At 37.4% G+C, this 25,991-nt stretch overlaps 1 protein-coding gene across 1 annotated transcript; it reads left to right on the forward strand.

The window, feature by feature from the left end:
• Positions 1 to 2,916: 2,916 nt before the first annotated feature.
• wg (Wnt family member 1 wingless) lies at positions 2,917 to 25,495 on the forward strand. The gene is made up of 4 exons (XM_074085315.1): positions 2,917 to 3,058; positions 12,022 to 12,284; positions 21,394 to 21,692; positions 22,554 to 25,495. The coding sequence occupies exons 1-4, from the start codon at positions 2,967 to 2,969 to the stop codon at positions 23,076 to 23,078; spliced, it is 1,179 nt and encodes a 392-aa protein (XP_073941416.1). The 5' UTR covers positions 2,917 to 2,966; the 3' UTR covers positions 23,079 to 25,495.
• The last annotated feature ends 496 nt before the right edge of the window (positions 25,496 to 25,991 follow it).

A 25,991-nucleotide genomic window follows, 5' to 3' on the forward strand; every position in this document is an offset into this window, starting at 1 on the left:
GTCATGGGCAAACAGACCAAAGAGTATAAGAAAACAGACATTTGAGCTTGTACATTATCTTTTCTGTGACTTGTTGAGTTTAGTACCTACGTGTTTAAAATAGAGTTTTATTGGAAATTTACTGCTGAAACATGGGTAAAACATTTAAAAGTGGTGTGCCGACAAATTATTTTTACCATGATAAGCAAATTCAAATAATTAAAACAAAAACAAGCATAGAGGGAAGCCTTGTTCAAACAGAAAAAAGAGTGTTTAGATGCGATGACCGAATTTGTAGGTTAGGTTAGGTTAGGCATGTAGGTAGTAGGCATGGCAAAATATTTTGATACTAATATCCCTTTCAGAACTGGTCAATACAATTGTGGTTCTTAAGATTCACTTTTTCTGAACAATATTCGTATTAACCTTTTTATGCTCAATATATACTTACCTAATACATTTGCAACAGGCATGCGATAGACAGAGAAGCATAAAGTAGGCACTATTCTTATGCCTAAACATCACTTTTGTACGGCAGAGAAGCTTCTGTACTTGTACTATTAAGATTAAGTAGGTTAAGTAGTAGTGTAGTTAGATCTTTCATTAGCCAGACATGAGCCAGACTCTATCCATAAGAATGCAATCTGCCAGTACCTATATCGTTAATAATGAAGAGGTTGCAATGTCATCTCTTTTGCGACTAAATTATCTGTCATTCACCTATTTATTGTGTAGCTCGATTGCGGGTATGGGTATACGTATCTTTTATTTTTCCGATTTCGAGTATGAAGTTCCAACTGTATTATTTTGATAAAATATATTTTATGTTGCAGCCTTATTATAAGCAATCACCTAATAAAGAACTGTTGGTGTCGCTTTTCTAGAAAGCAAGAAAAAAGACTGAAGTTTTATATCAGATTTATCCAAGTTTTTTTTGGCACTATTAAATATTATTTTGTTTTAAGAATATGTGAGTCCATTATATATAAGTATATAAAAAATGTTTTTTTTATGAAAAGTAAAAAAAACATCAGAAAGTACCTAACGAAAATAGGGAAGCTGACACTTGTTTACAGGAAATAACACTTGTCATGAGGGCTCTTATTAAAAAAAATACAGTGAACGTTTGGTGAAAGGACCGCTTTTCCATGCAAACACGACTACGCTCTTTTTTCAAAATAAGATATATATATATGTAGGTGCCATTTTTAGATTTAATTTAGTTTTAGGGACTAGTTTTTTTTAGTTATTTAATTTCTCCTTTTTTATTGAAAGCGATATTTTTATCAAAATTATTCATTGTGAATTCTTAGTTTGTGTTATGTGTGGTATAGATAGGTAGGTAGGTAGATGTTTTTTATACACATATATAAATGATCACGATTATGATCTTGTCATGTGTCTGTTTTTATCTCCTGTCTCCTTCTGTTTCGGCGTACATATTTCAACCACCCTTTCAACCTGTGGGTCGACCCCATGAGGTGTCGAAGATGCCCTTTAGGTGATCGTAGTAACTTCAAAATATTGTCATTTTTAGGTGTGTGATTATTAAATATTTGTATTAAATTATAAACGTAAGAACATACAAATTATTGAAGGTAGCGGAGAAAGTAAAAAGGATCGCAAAATATGTTTCAGATGGCATTAGGGTCGAATCATGAAAAAGATTGAAAATCACTAGGTATATTGCCATAACCCTTAAGCCGTCCACTATCCTCCAGCGCAGGCGCATTACTGAATGAGCACGTGTTGCCTCTCACGAACGCGAGCGTCGCTCGCTGATTGGTCGACGCCGCCCCTCCCACTGCGTGCTGACTCACGCGCAGGATCTAGGGCCGTTGAGAGCTTTTCAATATTAGTATTAGAGTATTTGGAAGGTTTTTTTTACAGAGATTCTATATGAAAAGGTAGATTATTAAGTAATTAGATATTTTTAGAGCTCATTTAACCATATTGTGCGGTACCTATCTATATGACCAAACTAACATGTTAAATATAGATGTTTATTAGATGTCCATTAAATGATTTTTCTATTGTGTAAGTTGTGTAATCAATTAAAGTTGGATAACCATGTAATGTTCTAAGATATGTTAGTGCTTAGTAGGTGCCTAATAGAAAGGGTTTATCTTGGTAATAACATATATGCAGTCATTTTTTTTATGTACCTACTCAACTCATATCTAAATCATAATGTTAATTGTGACTTCATAATCACATAATAATATTTGGCTTCTAACATTTTTTTTTTTGGCTTCTGAATGCCAAAGAATATTTGCATGTACTCAGTGTAGAAGTTTCACTCTATTATAAAAATGTACAGAACTTAGATACTTTTACAGTTTATTTATTACCTACCATCTAGGTATTAACGCTCCATCTGAACTGGCTGCCTACTTTAATAAAGTATATAGGTTCTACTTTTTATACCTAGCTTCTTACTTTGTACTCTTACTTGAACGCGTGCCATAAATTACGATGCGTCAATTACTTTTTCCAGCACCCATCGGTATTTATTGTACTCCACAGCAAAAACTAGTGGCGGCCATCTTCCCAAGAAATACCTAGGTTATAAGTAGCCTAGACTTCAGTTCATTTATGTGGATTGAGGAAACTTTAATTAGTTAAACCTTTTGAAAGGACAAGTTAACATAATCACATTATTAGTAGTTCCTTTTCGGTATTGACCATACGGTAGATAAGCTGTTTATTTATCTATAAGTTCACCATTGTTTCGGCGTAGCCGTGAACAGTATTAAGATCGCCCAATTCCATAATCCAATAACCAAAAAAATTGCATAACCAACCTAATGACCTAAACACGACAAAGATTACAATGTGTCGAAAAAAAACAGAAGCGCGATCCAATCGGACGGCGGGCAGGTGAGCCCTCCCTCCTAGTCGGTCCCGCCTCGTGTCTCGGCCCGGCGCTCGGCAGACGCGACCGTGCGACGACCGGCCGCGCTCATGCCTGCGGTCCCGCCCTTAAAATGAAGTGTTTGTGGTTATTTGTGCTCACTGTTCTGTGTATACGGTGCGACGCCGCTGGCAAGCCTCGGAGAGGACGCGGCAGCATGTGGTGGTGAGTACACTCTGTTTCATACGTTATCTTTGAAATTTTGGGTCTTTAGGTCACCTAGCCATTTGTTTTACTTCAGACTTTTAGGCTAGGTTATTATAACACTAATTAACACACAAATTGAGGTAGACAGAAACTTACTAATGCTTAAGTTAAGTCACTTTTGAATTGATCAATTTTCATTTATAAAATTGTCTAATGTCAATCTAGTCAAGTTATTTTTTTATCAATGAAACTACAACCTAATACGTACTTATGTCATATCATAACAATTACGGCATACCTTCAAACTTGTAGTCAAAGTGTAACTTGTAGTTTAAGTTAAGTGGAACAAAGTTAGGTCGTGAGGGTAATGTTATAGAACTCAGTTTGCGTTCAACGTTCAAACAACCAGATGTTTCCCACATATAAATCGAGTGAGATAATTAGCGAATCATTAACACGCGCGAGATCTGTTATTGCCCACTAAAACTTAATTATTGACTTTTAAGTCAACTTAAATCTTAGTTTTAAACAGTATTTTATTGATGGTTTGGTTTGTACGGTTTAATGATTGGGTAACTACCTACAAATTAGTAGCTTTTTGAGTATAGAATATTAGAGGTTATATTTACTTTACGAATATTTTATAGGTATTTATTAGATCGTATTAAATTGTATGAAAATTTTAACGATTGAATGATTGAAGTAGAAAAACTAGGCGCTTAAACTGGGGACTACTTGTCCATTGCAATTTCGTGCTGGAACACGACACAACCTTTAAGCTAGGTTATATAAAACGTATAACTAACCTAGCTATTGTTATATTACTTAAGAGTACATCAAAGTAGGTAGGTCCGTGAACAAGTAACGGATTTTATTTTCCACTCGAAGTTCTAAATCAAATAAAAACTGGCTAGGTGTGTTGCAGAGCACAGTTTTAATTTAATGTTTTTTTTTATTTAGTGTAAAATATTATTATACACATTTTATCATAAGAAATATTTCGCCAATTTGCAAAACCATTTGTTGGCGAACCAAACACTCATTTAAACAATATTGTGCACAATAGTTACATTATTTGTATTACATTAAGTATATAAAACTAATATTTACCTACTCTCTAAACTAACAATTTTAACATGTTTTTTTTACATTTTGATTTATCTATATGCATGTTAATAAATACATAGTTATGTTATTTTTGTTAGGTACAACTATTTTTTCCATAAAAGAAAAACTTTATATATTTCTTTCATATTATAGTAAGACCGATGAATGTGCCAAAAATAAACCATTTATTCTAATTAGCGGGGTACTAAAATAATAAAGTAATTTATAACATAGGTAATTCACAAAAAAAATATTTTTAATTAACTAAATTCTTAAATCGGCCTGAAACTTTTTTTAAAATATATATTAACCGACTCTAACTACGACTAACTGATTTAAACTTTAATTAAGTATTTCCGCGTCGGGAGTATGTAGGTATTTTCAAACGAAAAAGCACTTTGATCAGTAGAACTAAACAGGTATAACTGCTACACAAAACATACACAAGTTACAGACACAATCAGAACCTCGTACTTGTTTTTAATCGGTTAAATATTTTAAAACAAAGGTTACTTAGTGTTTCTCAGACATTCCCGTCTGGAGTTGACGACAGCTGATCCCTTTGACGGACAGGAGCATTTACATTGTATTTGCTTTACCTATCTCCCGGCTCCCGTCGCGCGTTGCCTAATCCCGCAGACCGAAAAACTTAAAAAATAAACGTTTGTAGAGAAGGATAAATATTTATTTTTGCATTTTTGGTTATAATTTTGAAATTAACTAAAATAAGTTTAGGTTAGATACTTATTCGAGTTTTTTTTTGGTTAAGTTTGCTAGTTTTTTTCCGTCGGAAAATTTCCGACGGTACGCTGCTATTAAAAAAAAGAGTTCTTACAAAATATAAGTTAATTCGCTTCTATGAATGTAAAGTAAATGTTATTAGAAAAATATGCAAATTGTACCTACAAAAAAATACTTGTCTTCATTTTATGAAGTTTCAACTGTTCTTCTTTGGTTTTAGCAATAATTAATTTTATGATTATACAGTGCTAATTTATTAATATTAATATAATAAAGCCGCTTCTATCACCACTGATAGCTACCACGTTCTTATCATTATCACAGCCGCATGCGCAACTGGTGTTTAATTGTTTACTCTTTTAATATTGTTGCTATAAATCAGTCAGCGGGTAAATATGAAGGTAAGTTAAAATCAATTCCATTAAAATGTGATTTTTCCTTAAAAATATATTTGTACGAGCTTTCAATTACAAATGATTGTCATTTACTTACCAAATTTTAAGTCAAACCGACTGTATGTATGCATTCATAAATTATATTATCCTTCATTCTTTATCATATCAAGCACCAGAGAAAAGTAGATAGGTAATTAATTAAAGTAGGTACAGAATCAACTGAACCAGTTAAGTATGTATTTAAAAATAAGTTACAAGGTAGTAGGTACGAAAACCTCAAATTGAATTGGTACTTAAGCTTTTACTGTTTGCTTTTATTGTAGACTGTACCACTACTATTGCCACTTATATACTGTACTGAACTGTACTATTAGCATTGTCACCCATTCCTAATACTGTATATTATATTCATAACTCTGCACAAGATGAATATTTGATAAAAAAGCTGCATTGTCCCATTCTTTAGTAGGTTATTATAGGTTATTATTCGAAGATTTCCAAGCCAACCTAAGAACCTATTATGTCGCCGACGGCAATGTCAAACCGAAGGCTAATTTTACATTTTACTAAGTAACACTGTACCCCATTTAAATAATTATAATAATATCCTATTCAGACGTGATAGGCAAGGTGATAGGCAAGTACCTATAATATTATTTATTTACGGATGATTTACATATATTTTCCGTCGGCTTCTGCATTTCACCCGGATGATTATGAGGATGATGATTAGTATGGGGCAACCCTATGTCCAACAGTGGAAGTCCTATATGATGATAGATTACGAGATGAAGCACCTATCACTACCTAAAAACTGACACAAAGTAATCTAATGGGTACAATGCCTGCGTGAAGAAATATTCCTCTGTTGTGGCATCCCACACGCCATACTAGGTTTGTCTTGAGTTATTCTAAACAAAACAATGAAGCATCACATTTGCTTTAAACTTTCGTGATTTTCACTCTTAACTACTTAACTGTGAGCGACTTAATCTTCATCATCATCATATCAGCCATAGGATGTCCTCTGTTGGACATAGGCCTCCCCCATAGACCTCCAGTTGCCTCGGTTGGAAACGGCTTGCATCCACCGTGAACCCGCGACTTTAACCAGGTCATCCGTCCATCTCGTTGACGGACGTCCTACGCTGCGCTTGACGATCCATCCACGGTCTCCACTAGAGAACTATACGGCCTCTTGAGATCTTATTTGTACTCAATAAAAAAATTGAATCTGAACTGGATGTTTATCTGTATGATAATACTGTACCCGGTTGAATGGATTTAGTGGATACGTCGATGTAATTATCTCGATCCACGGTCTCCACTCGAGAACCTTTCGGCCCCAACGATCATCTGTTCTCAGTGCTATATTATAATGGCCTTAGTGACTTAATGATGCAAATAAATAATGTTTAAATTGTTTCACTACAGCAGCTGTTTTCACAAGGATACTCGTAGTAGTCTATTAGTGGCCACAGTCGCTGTTGTCAATGCAATTCAAACAATATTTCGTCACTACTAAAAAAAAACTCGTTACTCAAAATAGATAATTTTTCGAAGTGAACTTTATGCACATTATTTCAAGGCTCAATTTTGTTGACATATTGATTTTAGATACGAGATTTTTTCAAAGTAGTGACGATTTACATTGCGTAAGTCTCCTGAATAGTAGTAAGAAATAAAAATTCTTTAATATATATTTTCTCAATATTCCTTCTGCCATTGAACTGGCTCTCTATAAAATAAGCGCATCTGCCGGAACTTCCACTTCAACATACTCTTAAACTTAATTAAACAACATATTAAGAACATGTTTAAACTATTAGCTTGAAGTTAAAAGACACCTGGTACACTGGTACAGTTTTAAAAGGAAGATACTCGTGTCGTACCTAACACTGTAATTTAAATAAAATAAAAATAAATATCACGGGACACATGACATTGACCTAGTCCCAAAGTAAGCAAAACTTGTGTTACGGGCTCTAGACAACAGATAAATAAACTTAAATAGATATTTAGATACCTACATAGATACATATTAAACATCCAATACTCGAGAATAGACATTCGTATTTTTCATACAAATATCTGCCCCGGCCGGGGATTGAACCCGGAATTTGTCGTACCTATTTCTGTCTGTAGGGTTTTGGCACTTTACTAATTTAAAATAGGCATATTTTATAGCAGAACTAGAACAATGAAAAGAATTATGCTCGGAGTTTCACTGCTAGATCGAATCAGAAACAAATGAGGACATAGGCAAGCTTACCTAAGTGGCGAGGATCATAGCTCGAAGAACTAATATCCATTCAGGCCACTTTGTTCTTGAGTGGTGACCACGTACCTACCGGAAGACGCAGCGCGGGTAGATCCACCATAAGATGGATTAATGACGGATGGATGGCCGTTTTATCTTACGTTTCTGATACTCGCAATCACAATCAAATGACAGTTTTTGTATCCGAAAACCGTCATTTGATTGCGATCGCGGGAGTCAGAAACGTTACGCATTAGACCAGCTGATAAAGGCCTCAGTGGTGTTCTTTGGTGGAGGCATATGGACAATAGCAGTGATCTTTCGACTTACAATGATGACTCGTGCGACATAGTCGTGCAACCGCAAGTTGGACAGCTGTTGAACGTGTGTTAAAAAAGTAATTTTAGGCGTGCACTACATGTGTTTAAGTTCTAAGGCCATGCCTACCTACAAGTGAAAGTTTTGATACTATTGTTTTATGTTAATGACTAAGTTTCCGTAAGTTTCCCAACACCGCTGTTTAAGTAACAAACATAGCGCAAAGCGCAACGAGCTAATCATAAAACGCAAGACTTTCTACTTCACTGTGTCGCCAATTTAACTTAGCAGTAGCTGTGCGACCGAGTTTCGCCCGGATAACTCAAAACATGCCTTTTCATAAATAGATATTTCCTACATTATACTATTTCATAAACATAAAAAAAATGCTTGTAGGTATTATTATACTATGTATATTATGTAACGTAAAACGGGGTTACTTTAAAATGCGTGGGCTACTTTGGAAAACAGTTTTTACGGCATTTCCTTATTTTTTTAGATTATCTTTGGCAGTGAAATACCTACCTACCTTTTTACTTCATTTGCTCAATCGAGCAATCGAGCTATTATATATATGCGTTTTTATAACTATTTTAAATCTATCAAAGTAGCCTTAAAATTTCCTAAAGTAACCCCTCCGGTTTACGGTAGTTATTAGATGAAAACTATGATATGTAACGTTACATTGTAGCGAAAGAGTTAATCGTTTTGTTGTAGCGGCAATAGAAATTACATTTCTTGAGATACGACCATCATAAAAAAGTAAAGGAAGTACCCAGTACAAAAATCACTAAATCCGAAATACAATACTACATAGACTTACCTATGTAATAAAATATAAATAGCTAGGATGTTAATATTATAAAGAACAATTACATTTTTGAGGTTTTTTTTTTCAAAAGCGAGTGAGTGAGTCAGACTCGCCCTTGCCCGGTTTTTTAAAGTATCAAACTCACACTCGACGATATAAGATAAAGCAAAATTGTTCGCCTAATTTGTATTCACAACATCTCTTCCATATAACAGTGTACGAATCGCGTGCGGTATCGAGATAACGCTGATAACACAGCCAGTTTATTAAGATTTAAACACCGCATACGTGATAAAAAATATCAATTGAGGTTGCTTAAAAATAAAGTTACGAAAGTTGTTAGGAACCAGCGGCGAAGAGTGATCATTTTCGATAGGCTATACCCAAGAGTGAGAGGATCCTCTATGTATGTTAGTTCGACTCTTAGTTAGAGTACAGACATACCTACACTATACTTTGCCATACTCCACTTCACACAACCTGGGCAACCTGGTGGGAATCGAGTTGTTACAACGCTATGGTGAGGACACACGGTACGAATTGTTCGTTCGCTCTGTATGAATAATACGAATGTTTGTTCTCGGGTCTTGGATGTTTAATATGTATTTAAGTATGTATTTATCTATATAAGTATGTTTAACATTTGCCTAGTATCCATAGTACAAGCTTTGCTTAGTTTGGGACTAGGTCAATTGGTGTCAGGTGTCTCATTATATAAAAAAAAATGTAGAACAGCGTTTATTATGCTGTATTATTTTTAACTATGAAAATCCTTCTATAGTCTCAAAATTAAAAGATAATACGGTAGTAAACACAAAGAACAGGAGCTAGGAGTGGATAAAATTGTAATTAAATTGTTTTTATTAAAATATGGACAGGCTACATACTAATAGAAAGAAAATATAAAACATTTATTTATGACGTTACGTGAATATAGAGAAAATACAAAAATACGTATCACGGACACGAAATGGTTCCCTGGAATTAGATTGCCAAATGGTCCCAAATCAGAGTCCCAAGCAGATGAATGCAGATTTAATTAAAAATTGCCTTCGTACACACTCGACCAGCCCACTACACCACAAAATTACAAGTGATTTAAACCAATTCTATAATTATAATTGTCACTATTATGTCTAAAAAACTTAACAATCATGTAGAATTGTAGCACTTGTTTGTGATATAGGGGGCAGGTGTTTTCCTATGCCCACAGGAAAGAGCGAAAGAGAATTACTCACTAAATTCACTTTATCGTGTAAAGGTCAGCTATATTTATAACATAGTTAGCAACAAATTGATATATTAATTTAGTCATGTTCACTCAATTATACGTAACATTATTCATTCATGTTACTCTCCCAATAGAATGCTTACATTACAATACACTTGAATGGCCTGCCTGACATTAATATTATTGGACCATTTCCAGTTTGAACTTGTCTGGTCCTATCATGGCAGGTTAACAAAATCATTTAGAGCTTAACTTAAAATGAATATTGTTCTCATTTTATACGAAGAAGCTTAAACTCGATAAAATTAATAGTGTCATAGGTAATTTTTGTTTCTTGTACAGTAAGCTAATACATTATATAGGTACTATATTAATAGGAGTTTTGCATCAACAATGATAAATCCAACGCAAATTCACTAACGAATGATGATGAATGACCAAGATGTGTGTAGCAATAAGGACTTTAAAACACTAAAATAAAAATACCCTAAGATTTTATGAAAAACGAAAACGGATACGCCGTACGAGATTCGAACTCGCATCTCCCGCCTATACGAGCCAAATATTCTACCACAACAACACGGGGCTCCCTAGTAACCCACCCGCTATACTAATTAAATTCTCCTTTTGTCATAAATTATTTCCGAACCGCGTTACATTTACCTCTAAAGTTTTAATCTACTCAACAATTCAACCAAGATTCACAGTTAAACTAAAGTACTTAGCATGTTTCATAAGCCGAAGGAAATGCTTAATTACCCGAATAAGAGCCTAGACCTTCCAAAGACAATATTTGTTATTTTGACACATTCACACAAGCCTTTATCTCTGTACAAACATTTCGTGTACCCGTGAAAGTCATTCACGATTTTTTCCCCACAAGACCTCGTGTTTTTTAGTTCCCTACTGATGTGACAAGTGCTAAGAACTATATATGGAGAGGCAAATATCCTTTGTTTTCTAAGCGGTTGTGGGTGTCGATTTTTTTTGTCTGTTGCACCCAATATCGGATTGTGACCGTTTTAAAACTGACGCTACCAGATTGGTAGGTCTGAATCATTATGATAAAGTTCACTAACTTTTTGATTATTTATCCTTATCTCGATGGTCGTTCTAAACTGCATAAATTATACGAAGTGGCAAATAAAACTGACCGTAATAAATGGTTATTTGGATCCAAATTACACCTCAATGCACTTGCAAATTAGTTTATTATGCGCGTATAAAAAAAGTTGCGAAACAACGAAAAGTTTTGGGTATAGGTAGTTCTAAATTAAACATAGAAGTTAAATAATTATGCAAATTCTTTAATTGTGCTTGATTATTTTAAATGCTACAAAAAACTGCATCAAATGTCTTGTTAATGAATTATTTAAACTTGGTGTAATAATGAGATAACGATCTTGAGATATCTGATTGCCACCGATGTCTGTCAGACTATTAGAATAATTTTATTAAACAAAGTGCTTGGGAAAAAGTAGACATAATTAAAAGCAAATAAAATGGCAATGCAAGAGATAAAAGTCTTAAACAGCTAAAGAAAATATTTTGGCTCGCTCAAGTGAGAAGAAACCCTAGAGTTAAAGTAAAGAGCGTCTTAAAATCTAAAAACAAAACCGTGTCACAGCGTCTCCGTAAATTCTAAGAGGAAATGAGAATTTCCGACGAACGCGTTCATATTTACGTAACACTCGACTACAAAGAAAGGCAAATAGAAAAGTAATACCATTTCCAACGTTTGGAGCGGCCGGGGCGAGTGCACCAGGTTTTTTTGTGGCCGAAGACGAAGTTTTCGAGCCGAGGACGAGTCAACAGGCCGTGATCTCGATCGCTCTCGTTGTTGACTCTGGCCCTCTAAGATTAATGCGCGACGCAAATATTTATCTAAACGTCTGCGGATTGACAGTTCGGTCGTCAGTTGTTTGTTGTCTTTACCTTTTCAAATGAGCAGTTCATTTCAAGTTGCACCCATTGCCTTAAGTGGCATTCGGATTATGTCTCCTTTTTTCTGTCTGGGATGCCATTGTCTTTTGCAAGGGTGACGAAAATCGATGTTAGTCAAATAGTCTGTTCTTTGTTTGTGGTATCAAAACGTTTACAGGTTGTTTTTTTTTTCAGGGGTATTGCCAAAGCGGGAGAACCAAATAATTTGTCACCTATATCGCCGGGGGTTTTATATATGGACCCTGCAGTGCATGCGACATTAAGAAGAAAGCAGAGGAGGCTAGCAAGAGAGAACCCTGGCGTGCTTGCCGCGGTGGCAAAGGGCGCCAGCATGGCGGTCGCAGAATGCCAGCACCAGTTCAAATACAGAAGATGGAACTGTTCCACAAGAAACTTTTTGCGAGGAAAAAATTTATTTGGCAAAATCGTTGACAGAGGTGAGTTGAAACACAGCTGTGACTTAATTGAATGAATTAAATATTGACATAAATCCCGACTCATATTCTATAACACCAATGCTTAATCTAAGCAAAAAATCGTCCTACATTTGTCTTAATTCGGTGCAATAAAAACTAACTTCAGAGTCAACTTTAGAAGATTAGGCACTTAAAAACTTGCAATTGAAATGTATCCTATTTTGGATGCAAAAAACTGAGTAGGTACAATGAGTTAGAACCCCAGTCCAAGTAACAAAGCGCTGGAACAAATTAAGTGATATCTACAACCCTTTTGAGTGATGTTATCATTGTGAATGGGGTAGCGTCGGGGCGGGTATAAAGGGTTCATCAAGATAAAACATCCTGGATCAATTACATGCGCCGGAGTGACGTTGCCGTTCACCGTTTTATTTTTATTTCTGTACAGTTATTAAAGGGAACCCGATTTTTATGGAACTGGTTTTTGGAATTAGTTTATTTGTACACGTAAATATGATGTTAATGTTGCGGTTTTTTGTTCAGTCACTTTTGTGAATGAACTTGGTAGCTAATGTTGAGATGCTTCTTATCTAACTACTTCAACAGTGACTAATGAAATTAGCGTTTTTCATAAAATAATCTGAGCGGCAGAAAAATTGGCCTTCAAATTTATGCAGCGCTAGATAGTTTTATATGTAGAGTGGGCCAAATTTTTTGCCGCTGAGTATATTAACCAATATAGATGAAATTCACAAGAGCCTATCACGGTAAAAATATATTTTTCCCAATCGGAGCACAGTCCTTTTCTCCTGAAAAATGGCATGTTTCCGCGGGATAATGACAGACAAATTCTCCCCAGACGAGGTCGCGGGCATCAGCTAGTGACAAGTAGGGTATCCTGCCTTTTCGCAGAATTATTGTTTGCCAATGTTTAATTTCCCAAGTATCAAATTTCTCCGAAACCAAAAATAAATCTCAGTGTGTTTTCTTATGCTTTTATAGAATACGTGGTTAGGTTAGGTTTGTTTTAAGATAGTTCCGAAAAAATATAGTTTCAGAGAAAATCCTAAGTTGGGAAATAAAACAGTTTGGCAAATGATACATTAGTGAATCGTGAGTTGGGAAAAGGCAGAGAACCGTTAAGTAGATTAGTAACTTACTTGTTTACACAAGTAGTAACAGTTACTACACTCGTATTTAAAAGTGCAAAATCAACTATTATTCTGTAACAGTTCCGCTCCAATACTTCACTAAACATACTAAAGCCCCCATTAAATCCCATAATCGCAGTGCAGGCTCCGTAGTCCATTTACTTGATTTGAATGGCCCGATATTATCAATAGATAGAGATCAGCGAATAGATACCCATTAGCTTCACAATACTGATAGGTACAGTTCAACTCATGGTTTCAACAGATAAACATAGTTTGTCTAATAGCTATCTACGGAATTAAAGAGTAATGCAGAAGAAAAATAGTGATGACATTCCAGTAGTCATAATCATAATTACTTATCATTTTATACGTGTAGGTACAAGGTCTTACCAATAAAATCATGTCCCAGTATAAACCCTGTTAGGGCACATTAATTTAAGTTAATATTGTAAATGCGAAAGTTTGTAAGTCTGTTTGTTTATTTGTTGCCTCTTCGAACCGATTTAGATGAAATTCGGTATACGGATAGTTTGAGTACCGGGGAAGGAGATAGGATAGTTTTTATTCGGGAAAATTCTATCCTACTTCCTACTTATATTATAAATACGAAAGTTTGTGTGTGTGTGTATGTTTGTTACTCCTTCACGCTAATACAGCTGGACGGATTTCGATGAAATTTGTTGCGTAGATAGCTGTACGTCTGGAATGACACATAGGCTACTTTTTATCCCGATATTCCCACGGGATAGGTTAAAATCTCGAAATAACAACCGCTGGGCTTAGAGTCATGAATTTTGGTATGTAGATAGCTGTACGACTGGAATGACACATAGGCTACTTTTTATCCCGATATTCCCACGGGATAGGGATAAAATCTCGAAATAACAACCGCTGGGCTTAGAGTCATGAAATTTGGTATGTCTGGATGTCTAGAATAACACATAAGATACTTTTTATTCCGATATTCCCACGGGATAGGTATAAAATCTTGAAATTTCATCCGCTGGGTTTGGAGTAATGTAATTTTGTACAGTTGTTCTTAACACAACCATAATGAAGATCACCATATAAATTTTAGGATTTCCCAGGGGAATTTTGTAAAATCCCGGAATTTAATATTTCTGTTTTTTATTAATCTACTAAAAATTGACTTAATACAATATCTTAATGATTTACCATAGTGAAAATACAAACTGAGACATGGATGCACGAAAAACCAGAAAAAGAGACCAGCGCTGGGAATCGAGCCCAGGTCCTCAGCAATCCGTGCTGCGTGCTATAATCCCTACACCAAAGCTGGACAGGAGTATAGACACAAATTTCTCCTATACACACATATCTCAGGTTGCTTTTCTCTACTACGCTACTTAAGCAGCTGTACTAGCGACATGTATGTTTAGCGCTCATCGAGAGACGTCACACTCTTTCGGAACTAACCGCTCACCCAGACAAGAGATGTCGCTACGAAGCAATCAAATTATGACTCAGGTTCATTGTGTTTCAGTTTGTATTTTCGATATGGTTTTCACGGGATACCAAATAAGTAACAAAATTGGAGTTGAAATAAAAAATACAAAAAGACTTCAAAAAACTAATCATCATTTACCAAACATTAGCGTTAGTATGAATTAATCCCATGCCGCGTGTGTAAACTGCAGTCAAAATATCAGGACGTCTCGCCAAACTTGAACTACTCTCGTCTTCACCGAATACTTTCACTCTCCCTAAATAGCAGAAGCTTTTTGTGCCGATATAGTTTAAGTACAAATTAGAATAACAGTGATTTGCGTGACAGCAAACTGTTATTTTGTTGCCCAAATCACGGTTGTTCCATCTCCGGTGTCCGATTTCGATGCTTTGTACGCGATATGCCTTATTATGAGCAGAACATCTGGTCTTAAAGCATTATTCGGTAAAAAACAGCAAAAAAGCGAGTTTGTAATTCAATTTCGTCGTTCACAGGCTTTTTGTGCTGTTTGCAAACTATAAAAAGGTCTTCGGTCGATCTAATTAATTTTACCTATTTGCAAGTAGGTAATATTCAAACAACACGCACTGTAGAGTACCTTCTTGATTTTTAACTTATATTTTGTCTATTTTTATAACTGGCACGCGCTTTGGTTATTATAATAATGGCAACCTCATTTTACTTTCAAACAGACACTTACGCAACTGTGTAAAAACAGTCTGGCATTGATTAAAACATAAATAAAAAGTAATATCGAAAAGCTTTCCTTGGATCGGAGGTCGGCGCGCCCGCATTAGGGGGTTATCTTGAAAATTAAGAGCGTTCGCTTCCATATCTCCAGCTAATTCGATCTTATTTCCAATTCGGTACGATATCTTGAGCCATCCGTTTGGGCCGCGGCGCCCCGGTTGTTGAACCCACGTTAATGAAATGTCCAAACGTTTGCGGTAAACGATGTTTCTATTAGCTTCGAATGCACTTGCGCTACTCCGAGTAAAACATGCTATTCTATCTTAATGTGCCCTCACGACTCTTAGAGAATGTTAACTAGGTATTGCTGTGAATGGAAAATATTTCGGTCATTGTAAGTCGACGATCTGTACGTACAGTTTTATTGGAGTTTTTTTCATTCAAAGTTCGACCTTAGAGTCTAATGGTACCAAAATGCCACAATATAAGATGAATTGCTCAGTAAAGCTCGATTAAAGTGGTTATAAACCACTCGATTGATAAAATATTCATTAAAGGTAAATTGTTAACAAATCGCAATTAAATTTATATGTTTACACAATATTAATGTTTATTAGAGAGAAAAAAACAAGTCGGGGTCGACACTACCCCGCGGCGGGACCGGTCAGCGTGAGTAGGTATTGGTAAATCAAAAGAATTATTATCGGTCCAGATCCGGATTATTTATTTAAATAAAACATGTAAATTGCAGAGACAGAACCAATTTAAAGTAATTGAACACGCACGCGATAATTATCACCGTTTTGAGAATAGTTTTATGACTTCGAATGTGAATAGTTCCGAGTAGAAATAACGAGAAACATACAATCAGTCACGTATTAATATGGCGCTTTGTGCTTTCACGTTTCCAATTTATGACAGGTGTGGAATTATTAGAGAAGCTTGAGCTTTATATGTTTGAGAAATTTAATAACTTTTACGCACGAGTCGGCGTATATTTTTACATCCTAACTTTTCATATTTCTTAACACTTACTCGTACATACCTAACTTTTATCTATTTAGACGTAAGTGAACTGAATACTTGTCTTTGATTAATATAAATTACCATGTAAATATTTATAGAAATCCCTGATAATAAATGGGAAATAAACTCTGCATTTTCTCCTAATTAACTTGTAATTGTAAAGCCAAACTGTTTTTTTAGTAAGAGCCTGCGTGGCAACGACGTCGAGGAGACCACCGTCGTAATTATTTCACTTAATAAAAAGACCACAGCGATTACAAAATTTATGTTTTATGCGTGTGTTTTTAGAGTGTATCACTTTATTAAGACCGAGTGCATCTCAGTACAGGCGGCCGCAGTTACTCGTACCTCCAAAAATATCAATAATTATCTTATCACAGCATTGATTCGATTTAAAAAAATGTGTAATAAACTTTGTTTTTACATTAAACTGACCCGTGCGTGTTTGAACCCTATCTCACCCGATGAAAAGAGCAGATGAGGCCAAAGGTATATCTCACTGGTTAAGTAACAGCCTATTCACTATAGCATTATGAAGAGCCATAGGTTGCCCTAGGAGCCTACGTTTTAAATGGTTTTAATGTTCTTAACAAATATCCCAAATATGATAGTTAAACAGGAAAAGCAACAATGGGTCGACATCGTCACATAATTACCATTCGCTGCCACAAAGACCGCCCGGAAGGGCGCGAATAATTACTAATTTACACGTCGACGCGCTATTGACACCGGGGAGACGTCTTCATCTCATTGTGGTGCAAACCTCAAGGATCGCATTAACACAAATGATGACAACGACACAATACCGACAGGGCTTTATGCGACGGTTCATTGTGGACCCGAGAATAGAAAAATATATGGGCCGGGTTCCCGCGGCGCGAAGCGAGCGAGGCGAGCGAGCCACCGGCCCTCCCGCCGCGTGGCTTAGCGACGCTCGCTCGCCACGGAAGCCCCGTTTACACCTAACATCGCCTAATGGCAGGTAACTCGGCCAATAAAACCCAAACTTTTTTCAAATATTTCCTGTTTTGAAGTGTTTCGAATATCGGCTCCCAAGATTCCATCGCCGTGGGTGGATAAAACGTATAAAACGACGCACTAAATAAAATGGATACAAAATGCTCTCGACGAAATATTTAATGCTCAATTAGATAAGCGTTTTGGGTTTTGTGACGTTTGAATTGTTTTAAGATACATCCGTTTTTGTATTAACTTTTTTTGAGTAGACGTATCCCTGAAACGGCAAAATGGTCGGATAACATTTCAGTTTTTGCTTCAGTGAAATTACGATCGATTGGAGATTGAACGACGCGCTGTCTGGTATTGTTTATTGACAGGTCACTTAAATAAAACAGAATTATTTTCGGTGTTTTTTTAGAGTTTGAAAACAAATGTCTTTGTCTGCCGTGTGAATGGGTCTGGAGTGGCGCGCGGGGGCAAGTGGTAGCAGCGCTTTGTGCCACTCACAATGAGTGATATACGACCGACGTAATTCTCAATTGTCGCACCGGAGACTCGGACCGCGGAATCAATGTGAAATTATCACCCATACACGGCATAACGAAAATGAATTATTGCTTTTTATTGCCTCTCCACGTACCTTTATAGCGAAATTACCTTCACTATTCTGCTCTTGCTTTGTTTTTCTACCATAATAGCTCAGAGCATTGCGCGTTTTTTCATTTTACTAAATAACGGCATTAAGTCAACGTAGTCTGGTAATTTTATGTGTTTCTCGACGAGACGAATCGGAATCATTTCTCTTAGTGCAGATTAAATGTCATTACGTGCTCGTAAAATGCCATATAAATACAAATCCGTAATGAGTTCATCATAGTTCGATAAAGCCGTCCTCGGGCCTAAACCGGTCAAACACCGCTGGCTCCTTTTATAAAAGAGTGATTTATAGCTGTTTTGAGTAATTACGTCCCATCAAATTTGAATAATGTGAGTCGTTGTAAATAATAAGGCACAAGTGGCGCGACGCGCGAACCGTCATAAGTCAATCCTTCTTATTAATCTTGTGGCCACACTTAGGCGTGATGACTTAATGCGGACAGAAACATATTTAATTAGTGCATTAATTTTGAATTATTGAATGAGTCGGTCCGAGCGGCCAGGTGTTCGTCAACCGTCAACAGTGATTAAGTTTTATTTCACGCGCCCGATCGGACGCGCTCGGATTTACGAGATTTTGACTTTTATAAATTCTCAACGCCTCGCCTTAACTGCCAATCCCCGGGATGGAATTATCGCTCGCTGCTCGCTGTAAACCGACTGCGAGACCATTCATTATCCGAGCAGATAATCCACCGACAGCACTTTATTATCAGTTATAATAATAATTTACTTTTATAGATTAACATTACTCATGTTTGTTCTTATTTGACTGCGATTTGATGGGATGAAATTGCCATAATAAAATAATAGGACTCGTTAAATATGATTATTGTGATGGCAAGCAAGCGCGGCGCGCGTCCGTGTCGCAGGTTACGTATGGTCGGTGTCGGATTATAGTTGTTTGGGCGGTTAATTGGGCCCGAGAAGGACATTTACATTTTATTTAATACCGTGACTAATGCGGCCTCTCGGATGAAGCCTCCTTACATCTGTCATAATTTTTCTACGTCACGATTTATTCGCAAAACGCCACAATCGGCTTTGTCGTCCGTGGAAACCGATGGCCGCCCGCAGGTCATGGACGTAAATCGCTCAATTATTCATAGTTGTGTAAATGCTGTCTCTCGCTAAAGCACGAAGAGTTTGCCTAATGTGGATTTCTGGGCTGTGAATGATCAGAAGCGACGAAGATTCTCACGGGGTGATTAGGACGTATTTTATTAATTGCCGTATTTTATTAATTGCCTGGTTCATATGAAATAGGAAGAGTTGTAAAAATCTCAGCAGGCTCTCATTCACAGATGTCTGTTGACAGATGTGTGGACAGATATCTGCGTTATAGAGTTGTTTATTGGGCGCAGCACGTGGTGGCTGCACCTGGCGACTCCCCGCCGGCAGACCACCGCTCGCCGCGTCTTCTGACTCAGGGCTCGTACTTAAAACTCTACCATTTTACAACCAGATTATAAATCGAAATGTTAAGATAAAAACTTATTACACGTTGTAAAATAGGAAAGCCGTTGTTTGCTTTGGCTTCATTAGTGGTTTGACGGACCGTCCGCGGATTAGCCGAAAGCTATTATTTTATGAGCGTTATTTACGTGTGCCATATTTAATTGGCCTACACCTATTCGTTATAGTTAATGTGAGAGAACGTTTCCAAGTCATTACAGAAGATAAATGCCCGCTGCGACCGCTCGTATCTGTACCGTGAATTAATTTCGTCCGAGCATTGAATGATGGCGAAATTGACATTAAAATTCCCAGTCGAACGTCTCAAGTAATTGCTGAATAAAATACTTTTGTATAACATCCCAAAGCGAAGCACAAAAAGCGAGTCCCGGCTGCGGCGGTGCGCGTCCCGTAATTTATATCGGTGCACGATGACATCTCAATAAAAAAATGATTTCATTTGCTTATTGAGTCCTTAATAACGCTGGCGCTCCGCCGGGCTCGTTCCACATAAGATTATTATAAATAACAACAAATACGAGTTCCTTATTATTTTTACATCCATAAAGGAGTCGTTCGTTTTTACAGTCGCGTCCGCATTGAGGTGGCCGGAAGCCCACCAAAGGCGTTGCGCGGGCGCAGTATACTGGCAAACTTACGACGGCCGGTTGACACGCGGCCGATATTAGGCCCGCGTTAATTGCTAATTTAACGTTAATCGAGGGACTTATCTTGTGGACGCGATCGGCTCCTCGCGGTTTATGGTCTCCGAGGAATTTCATCACAGCCTCGACGCGCCTCCCGACCTCTTAATGAGACTTACGCTAACAATAGCCGGTTATTAATACACATTATGCCGTAAAATTACAATGTCTACGCACGTGAATTAATAACGAGATAATGCTCGTTCGAGACAGCCGGGAAAGTTTTATGCACATTTTTTTGAAGGAATGTAAATTTAATTAGGTTCGACGGCTAGTCTGACATTCATTATTCATCCGGACTTGGGTTCGTTAATAATATCGTCTTGTTGCGTAGACAAAGAGTTGGATCGCATTAATCGAGTACTGGGGTTATTAAATCGATATTAAGAGAGAGGATTCGACGCGCGCCGTACCACTTGTAATGATCAAATTTATAATCTCTCGGGTAGGTAAGGCACTTCTTTATTTTCATTCGTGGAGATATAGATAACCTCTCTCTTTTAATTGTATTTTATGAGTATTTGATTCTAATGCCGAGCCATTAATTATTTATAGTATTCGATACGGGACGAGCGCAGGGATTTATGTATTCCTCCGGCGGGGATGAATGAGCACATCGCTTTGTGCCTAAACTCCAGCCAACCCGCTCCGAGCATGGGTCTGTTTGCTCGGAATGTCGTCCCCACTTTTAATTAACATACCCATAAATTCATAAACACGACAATGGGTACCTCAATATAATTAACCAAATACCAATCGTGCCTCACATCGGTGTCCACTTCAGCATAAACAATTTGTTTACGACTCGTTCGTATCGAAATATTTTTAATGCTCAACCTCTGGTCGTGCCCCTCGCAATAATATAATGTGATTAAAATATCTCTGTTGGACTGAATTAATTCGCTCGAAATGCCGAACATGTCAAATTGAAAAATGTATGTAGTTTCGTTGGTTATAGTTATTGGTAATGCCCGGCAGCTAAATTTTTTTTAATGAGAGCGTTTTGTTTGCATCAGGTTGTCGAGAGACGGCTTTTATCTACGCGATAACGAGCGCGGGAGTGGCGCACGCGGTGTCTCGCGCCTGCGCGGAGGGTGCGATCGAGTCTTGCACTTGCGATTACTCGCATGTGGAGCGCCAGCCTCACCGAAGCCGCGCGGCCGCCGCCGCCAATGTGCGTGTCTGGAAGTGGGGCGGCTGCAGCGACAACATCGGCTTCGGCTTTCGATTCAGCAGGGAATTCGTCGACACCGGCGAACGCGGCAAAACACTCAGAGAAAAAATGAACCTCCACAACAACGAGGCCGGCAGAGCGGTAAGTAACAACCCACTCCATCCATCAATATCCCTTATCCAATAGCCACTTAGCCGGTAGCACCTCATAAACATCCATTAAATAAAACAATCGCTATCGAGCCAACGACAGGCATTGTCGTGTGGCGTGTTTACATTACCATTACGGGTGACGATCGATCCTCGCCACTTGACGTGTCGCTCGTGTATTAATTATGCGCCGCGGGCCGCCCCGGCCCGGCGCCGGCTGCAACAACAGGCACCCATTCGTTGCGCTTGCGCACCTCCCCCCGCCGCACCCACCATTTGCATACCCACTGTCGGTGCCCCCTAAACTTCATCATCAAAAAGGGACGTCGGGCGCCTCGAGCCACCCAGCCGCATCATTAAGCCACGCGCTTAATTCCTGTCACGACACACGCACTGGGTGTCCACCTGATGAATATTCACAACATTCCATCGATTGTTTTACACATATTTGGACACTCGACCGTACAACATACGCGGCTATCTACATGTGAATGAATAAATACTCGGCCACGTTCTACGAAGCGCCTGCGCTTGGGGATAGTAAAATATTTACTGTCTTCGTCCTCACGTCATTTATCTACCTTCTAAGAATGATGAATGTCCCTAGATCATGATTTATGACCCGTCCACACGCGGTGACGACCAGCCCACCTCCTCACGATTTGTAACAATTTGCTTGATCGTGAGATGCGATCGATGGAGTGCGCTTAAAGAATCATCGATCACTACTATCGACGCTTATCGTAGGAATTTAAAGATATTCGTACATCATTATGTATCTAATGCTTCTATCTGGACCCCCTTCTAGGCAAAGCAGCGTGGTTTGATATTAATAGTGTTGTTTTGTTGGCAGCACGTGCAAACGGAGATGCGTCAGGAGTGCAAGTGTCACGGCATGTCGGGTTCGTGCACGGTGAAGACTTGCTGGATGCGGTTGCCTAGTTTCCGGTCGGTGGGGGACGCGCTGAAGGATCGCTTCGACGGCGCGTCGAGGGTCATGATGCATAACGCGGAGTTAGAGCCCGCGCCACGTAATGACGCCGCGCCACACCGCGCGCCGCGACGCAATCGCTACGGCTTCCAACTCAGGCCACACAACCCAGACCACAAGTCCCCAGGCACCAAAGATTTGGTGTATCTAGAAGCATCGCCTGGCTTCTGCGAGAAGAACCCTCGACTCGGCATCCCCGGCACACACGGGCGAGCCTGCAATGACACGAGCATCGGCGTCGACGGTTGCGACCTTATGTGTTGCGGCCGCGGCTACCGCACGGAGACAATGACCGTGCTCGAGCGTTGTAACTGCACCTTCCATTGGTGCTGCGAGGTGAAGTGCAAAAGTTGTCGCACCGAAAAAGTGGTGCATACGTGCTTATAGGTGGCAGACACTTGGATTGTGTATCCGTTACACTTGTGATCTTTTAAAAACTCCAGTGGTTGTGATGTGACTTGAACTCGAGAGTGGACCTGTTTAAAGTGCTCGGAGGCGATAACGGGCCGTGTATATAATAGCTTCACTTTTTCTTCTATCGAAGTCGTCGAAATCGTAATTCATGTTGACTTATGTAAATAGTTCCATATCACTGTTTATTTCTTCTTATTTTACGCGTAATTGATCCGGCGTGAAATTAAAATAAGCGATATACTGTGTATTAATCTCGGCCCACTCGCTCGGTTAATTTATTTGGCTATTAAGTGCGAACATGTGATCTAGTAACGTTATTTTTTGTGGACACTGTCATTCGGAAACTAATGAGACCAGTTTAATGTCGATTTGTTTCTGTCAGCCTGTCATCCCTCGTACAATCGAAATTGGTTTTATTGGTTTCCTTACGCAGTCAGGTGTATAATTTATTTATTTTAGATATGGTTACTGTACGTACGATTTCCGTTTGACTGCGCTCCAGCCGAAGGCACCTCCGCTGCGGCCGCGATGCTGACTTTAACTGGTATTTCTTAATATCATTTCAAAGTTCCTTTTAAACTAATTAAGTATTTTTTATTTCGCTGAAAGTTATAGTCAATATAACAAAGGCCATAATTATGTGAATTCTTACATTTGTGCGTCCGTTTAGGGCGGACGCTAACATAACTGTTTCGCGCGAGCGAATTATAATTTCAATTATATTTTTTACATTATAATTAGTAGTGTCATTGGAATTTGTATCGTATTGCTCAGGGTTTAGGTGTCTTCGGGGAAGGAGCAGGGTGTTATCAGCCCTAAAGTAGCGCCATCGTAAAAGTGGCCCACATTACGAGATAAACGCTCTCGAGAATTTTAATTAAATATTAAATGAATTAAATAATCAGTATTATACGTATAATATTGTATGCGTGCGGCGTCTGATAGTCTGAGATACTGCACACGCGAGCTTGACACTTGTACATTTTATACATTTGCTCCTCCGTTTAAACTGTCCTTAATGTACGTACCATTTGTATATTAAAAGCATGTTACTTTTAGTAACTTTATATTTTGCCGCTTTTAAACGGTTATTTTATGTAGATAAATCTACGGCCAATTTTTGATATGGTTTATACAGTTAACTATATTTGGTATTTTTAACGTTCGGTTTCAACTAATAAATCATGACAGGTTGAACCACTGGCTTTGTATCCAATGAGTTATTAGCGTGTACTTATTACTTGTTAACTTGTAAATTTATTTACGCTATTACGCTTACACCTCAGTGGATATCGAGCGCCATTTAATATTTTAATCCTACTAATACTGCCCATTTGATGAAGGTACAGATTAACGTTCTACAGCTCTAAGTGGGAACTGTTGTTGTATTTGATGGCCATTATAGATCTGTGGAATGGAATTGTAACTTCTTGAAATCGGCCCCTGACTGCCTGCATCCGATAGTTTCCCTGAGGGACAACTTATCACGAAAGTATCGTACGTGAATGATATTTCATATGTGATATAATATAGTTAGACATTAAGTACTGATAGATGAATTCTATTGAGCTTAAGTGTAAAGTATTAGGTACCTGTACGGCAATGAGCATACCTAGTAAAAAAACCGTATGTTTATTATTAATATTTATTGAAAACTGTTTTATTAATGCCTTAATTTACTTTAAATCAAACGGTTAAAGTAAATTAATGTACTTATTTAGCTTAAGAATTCCGATTCAAATAGAAATTGTTCGTTTCCGTTTTGCAAAATTGTATTTTGCGTTCATGTTTGAAACTATTGGTGATCATTTGTATTGATTTTTAAATAATCAATGGCAACGTAAGTTTGTAATTTTGTACGAGAGCCGAGGTGGTAACCACGAGGACTTAAAAGACTGAAGTATTTTATAATTTCGTAGTTATTAATATCCATGACGGATTTCTAGAGCCATTGTTTTGAATTTTAACATGAAATCAATTGTGATAAAAATATTTTAACCTTAATTTAAAGATGTACCAGTAACCACAAAATCAAATTTGATTGGTGCCATTTTAAAATATCTTTTATCTTTGACAGTTTTCCCAGTTTTAACGAGTTTCTGTCTGAATCAATTTAATTTGATAAATTAATTTTAAAACGCATGTAAATACACCCTTATTGATATTTTAAGTTATTTATGAGAATGTAGCAATTTTAATTGTAAATCTTATTTAAACAAAACAATTGAAATCAGCTGAACTTATCTGAATCTCACTTATTGTTGTATAGATGATGTACCTTTTTGAAATTATATTTCGTCCAATGACCGCTTTTGGGGTTGACACATTTTATTATAGTATTGGTTGTACATTAGCAGTATCTATTTATAATTAAAATATTGATTAGTTGTTACTAAAAATACAAAATCGATCAAAAAATCTTTGTGTCCTGTTTTATTCCCCAATCATCCTTGATAATTAAACTTAAAGCTTTTTTGATGAATAATTTAAGTTATAATTTTTTAACTAACTAAGTTTTTTTGCTAACCAATCTTCATAGTGGTGTAATTTGGATTTCGAGATTTGACCGTAACTAACATAAAACTGAATTGCCTTGCAAGTTCAAAATAAGCTTTTGTTTACACGAGTCATTCACTTCGAATATAGTACTAATACCAATTCTAAGACTTAAGCATTTGCGGAAAGGTGAGAAATTTTTGGGTCATGATTTAGTTCTCCACTGGGGTTGCATGATTTAATGTATGATTGTCCTACACCAATATCTGGGTCAAAATTCTTTTCGTTGCATTGTTTCTGACTACTCTGTCACAATATTATTTATGTCTTCTAACTAAGACATAAATAAAATGTGGAGCCAATGTTTGTTTTTTTCGGGTTAATTAATAT

The sequence above is a fragment of the Choristoneura fumiferana genome, chromosome 3, assembly GCF_025370935.1.
Source record: "Choristoneura fumiferana chromosome 3, NRCan_CFum_1, whole genome shotgun sequence".
NCBI classification, from domain to species: domain Eukaryota; kingdom Metazoa; phylum Arthropoda; class Insecta; order Lepidoptera; family Tortricidae; genus Choristoneura; species Choristoneura fumiferana.

Coding starts and splice junctions, on each gene's coding strand:
- wg (XM_074085315.1), top strand. CDS start 2,967: ATGAAGTGTTTGTGGTTATTTGTGCTCACTGTTCTGTGTATACGGTGC. Junction 3,059..12,021: donor GGACGCGGCAGCATGTGGTG/GTGAGTACACTC, acceptor TTTTTTTTTCAG/GGGTATTGCCAAAGCGGGAG. Junction 12,285..21,393: donor TGGCAAAATCGTTGACAGAG/GTGAGTTGAAAC, acceptor TGTTTGCATCAG/GTTGTCGAGAGACGGCTTTT.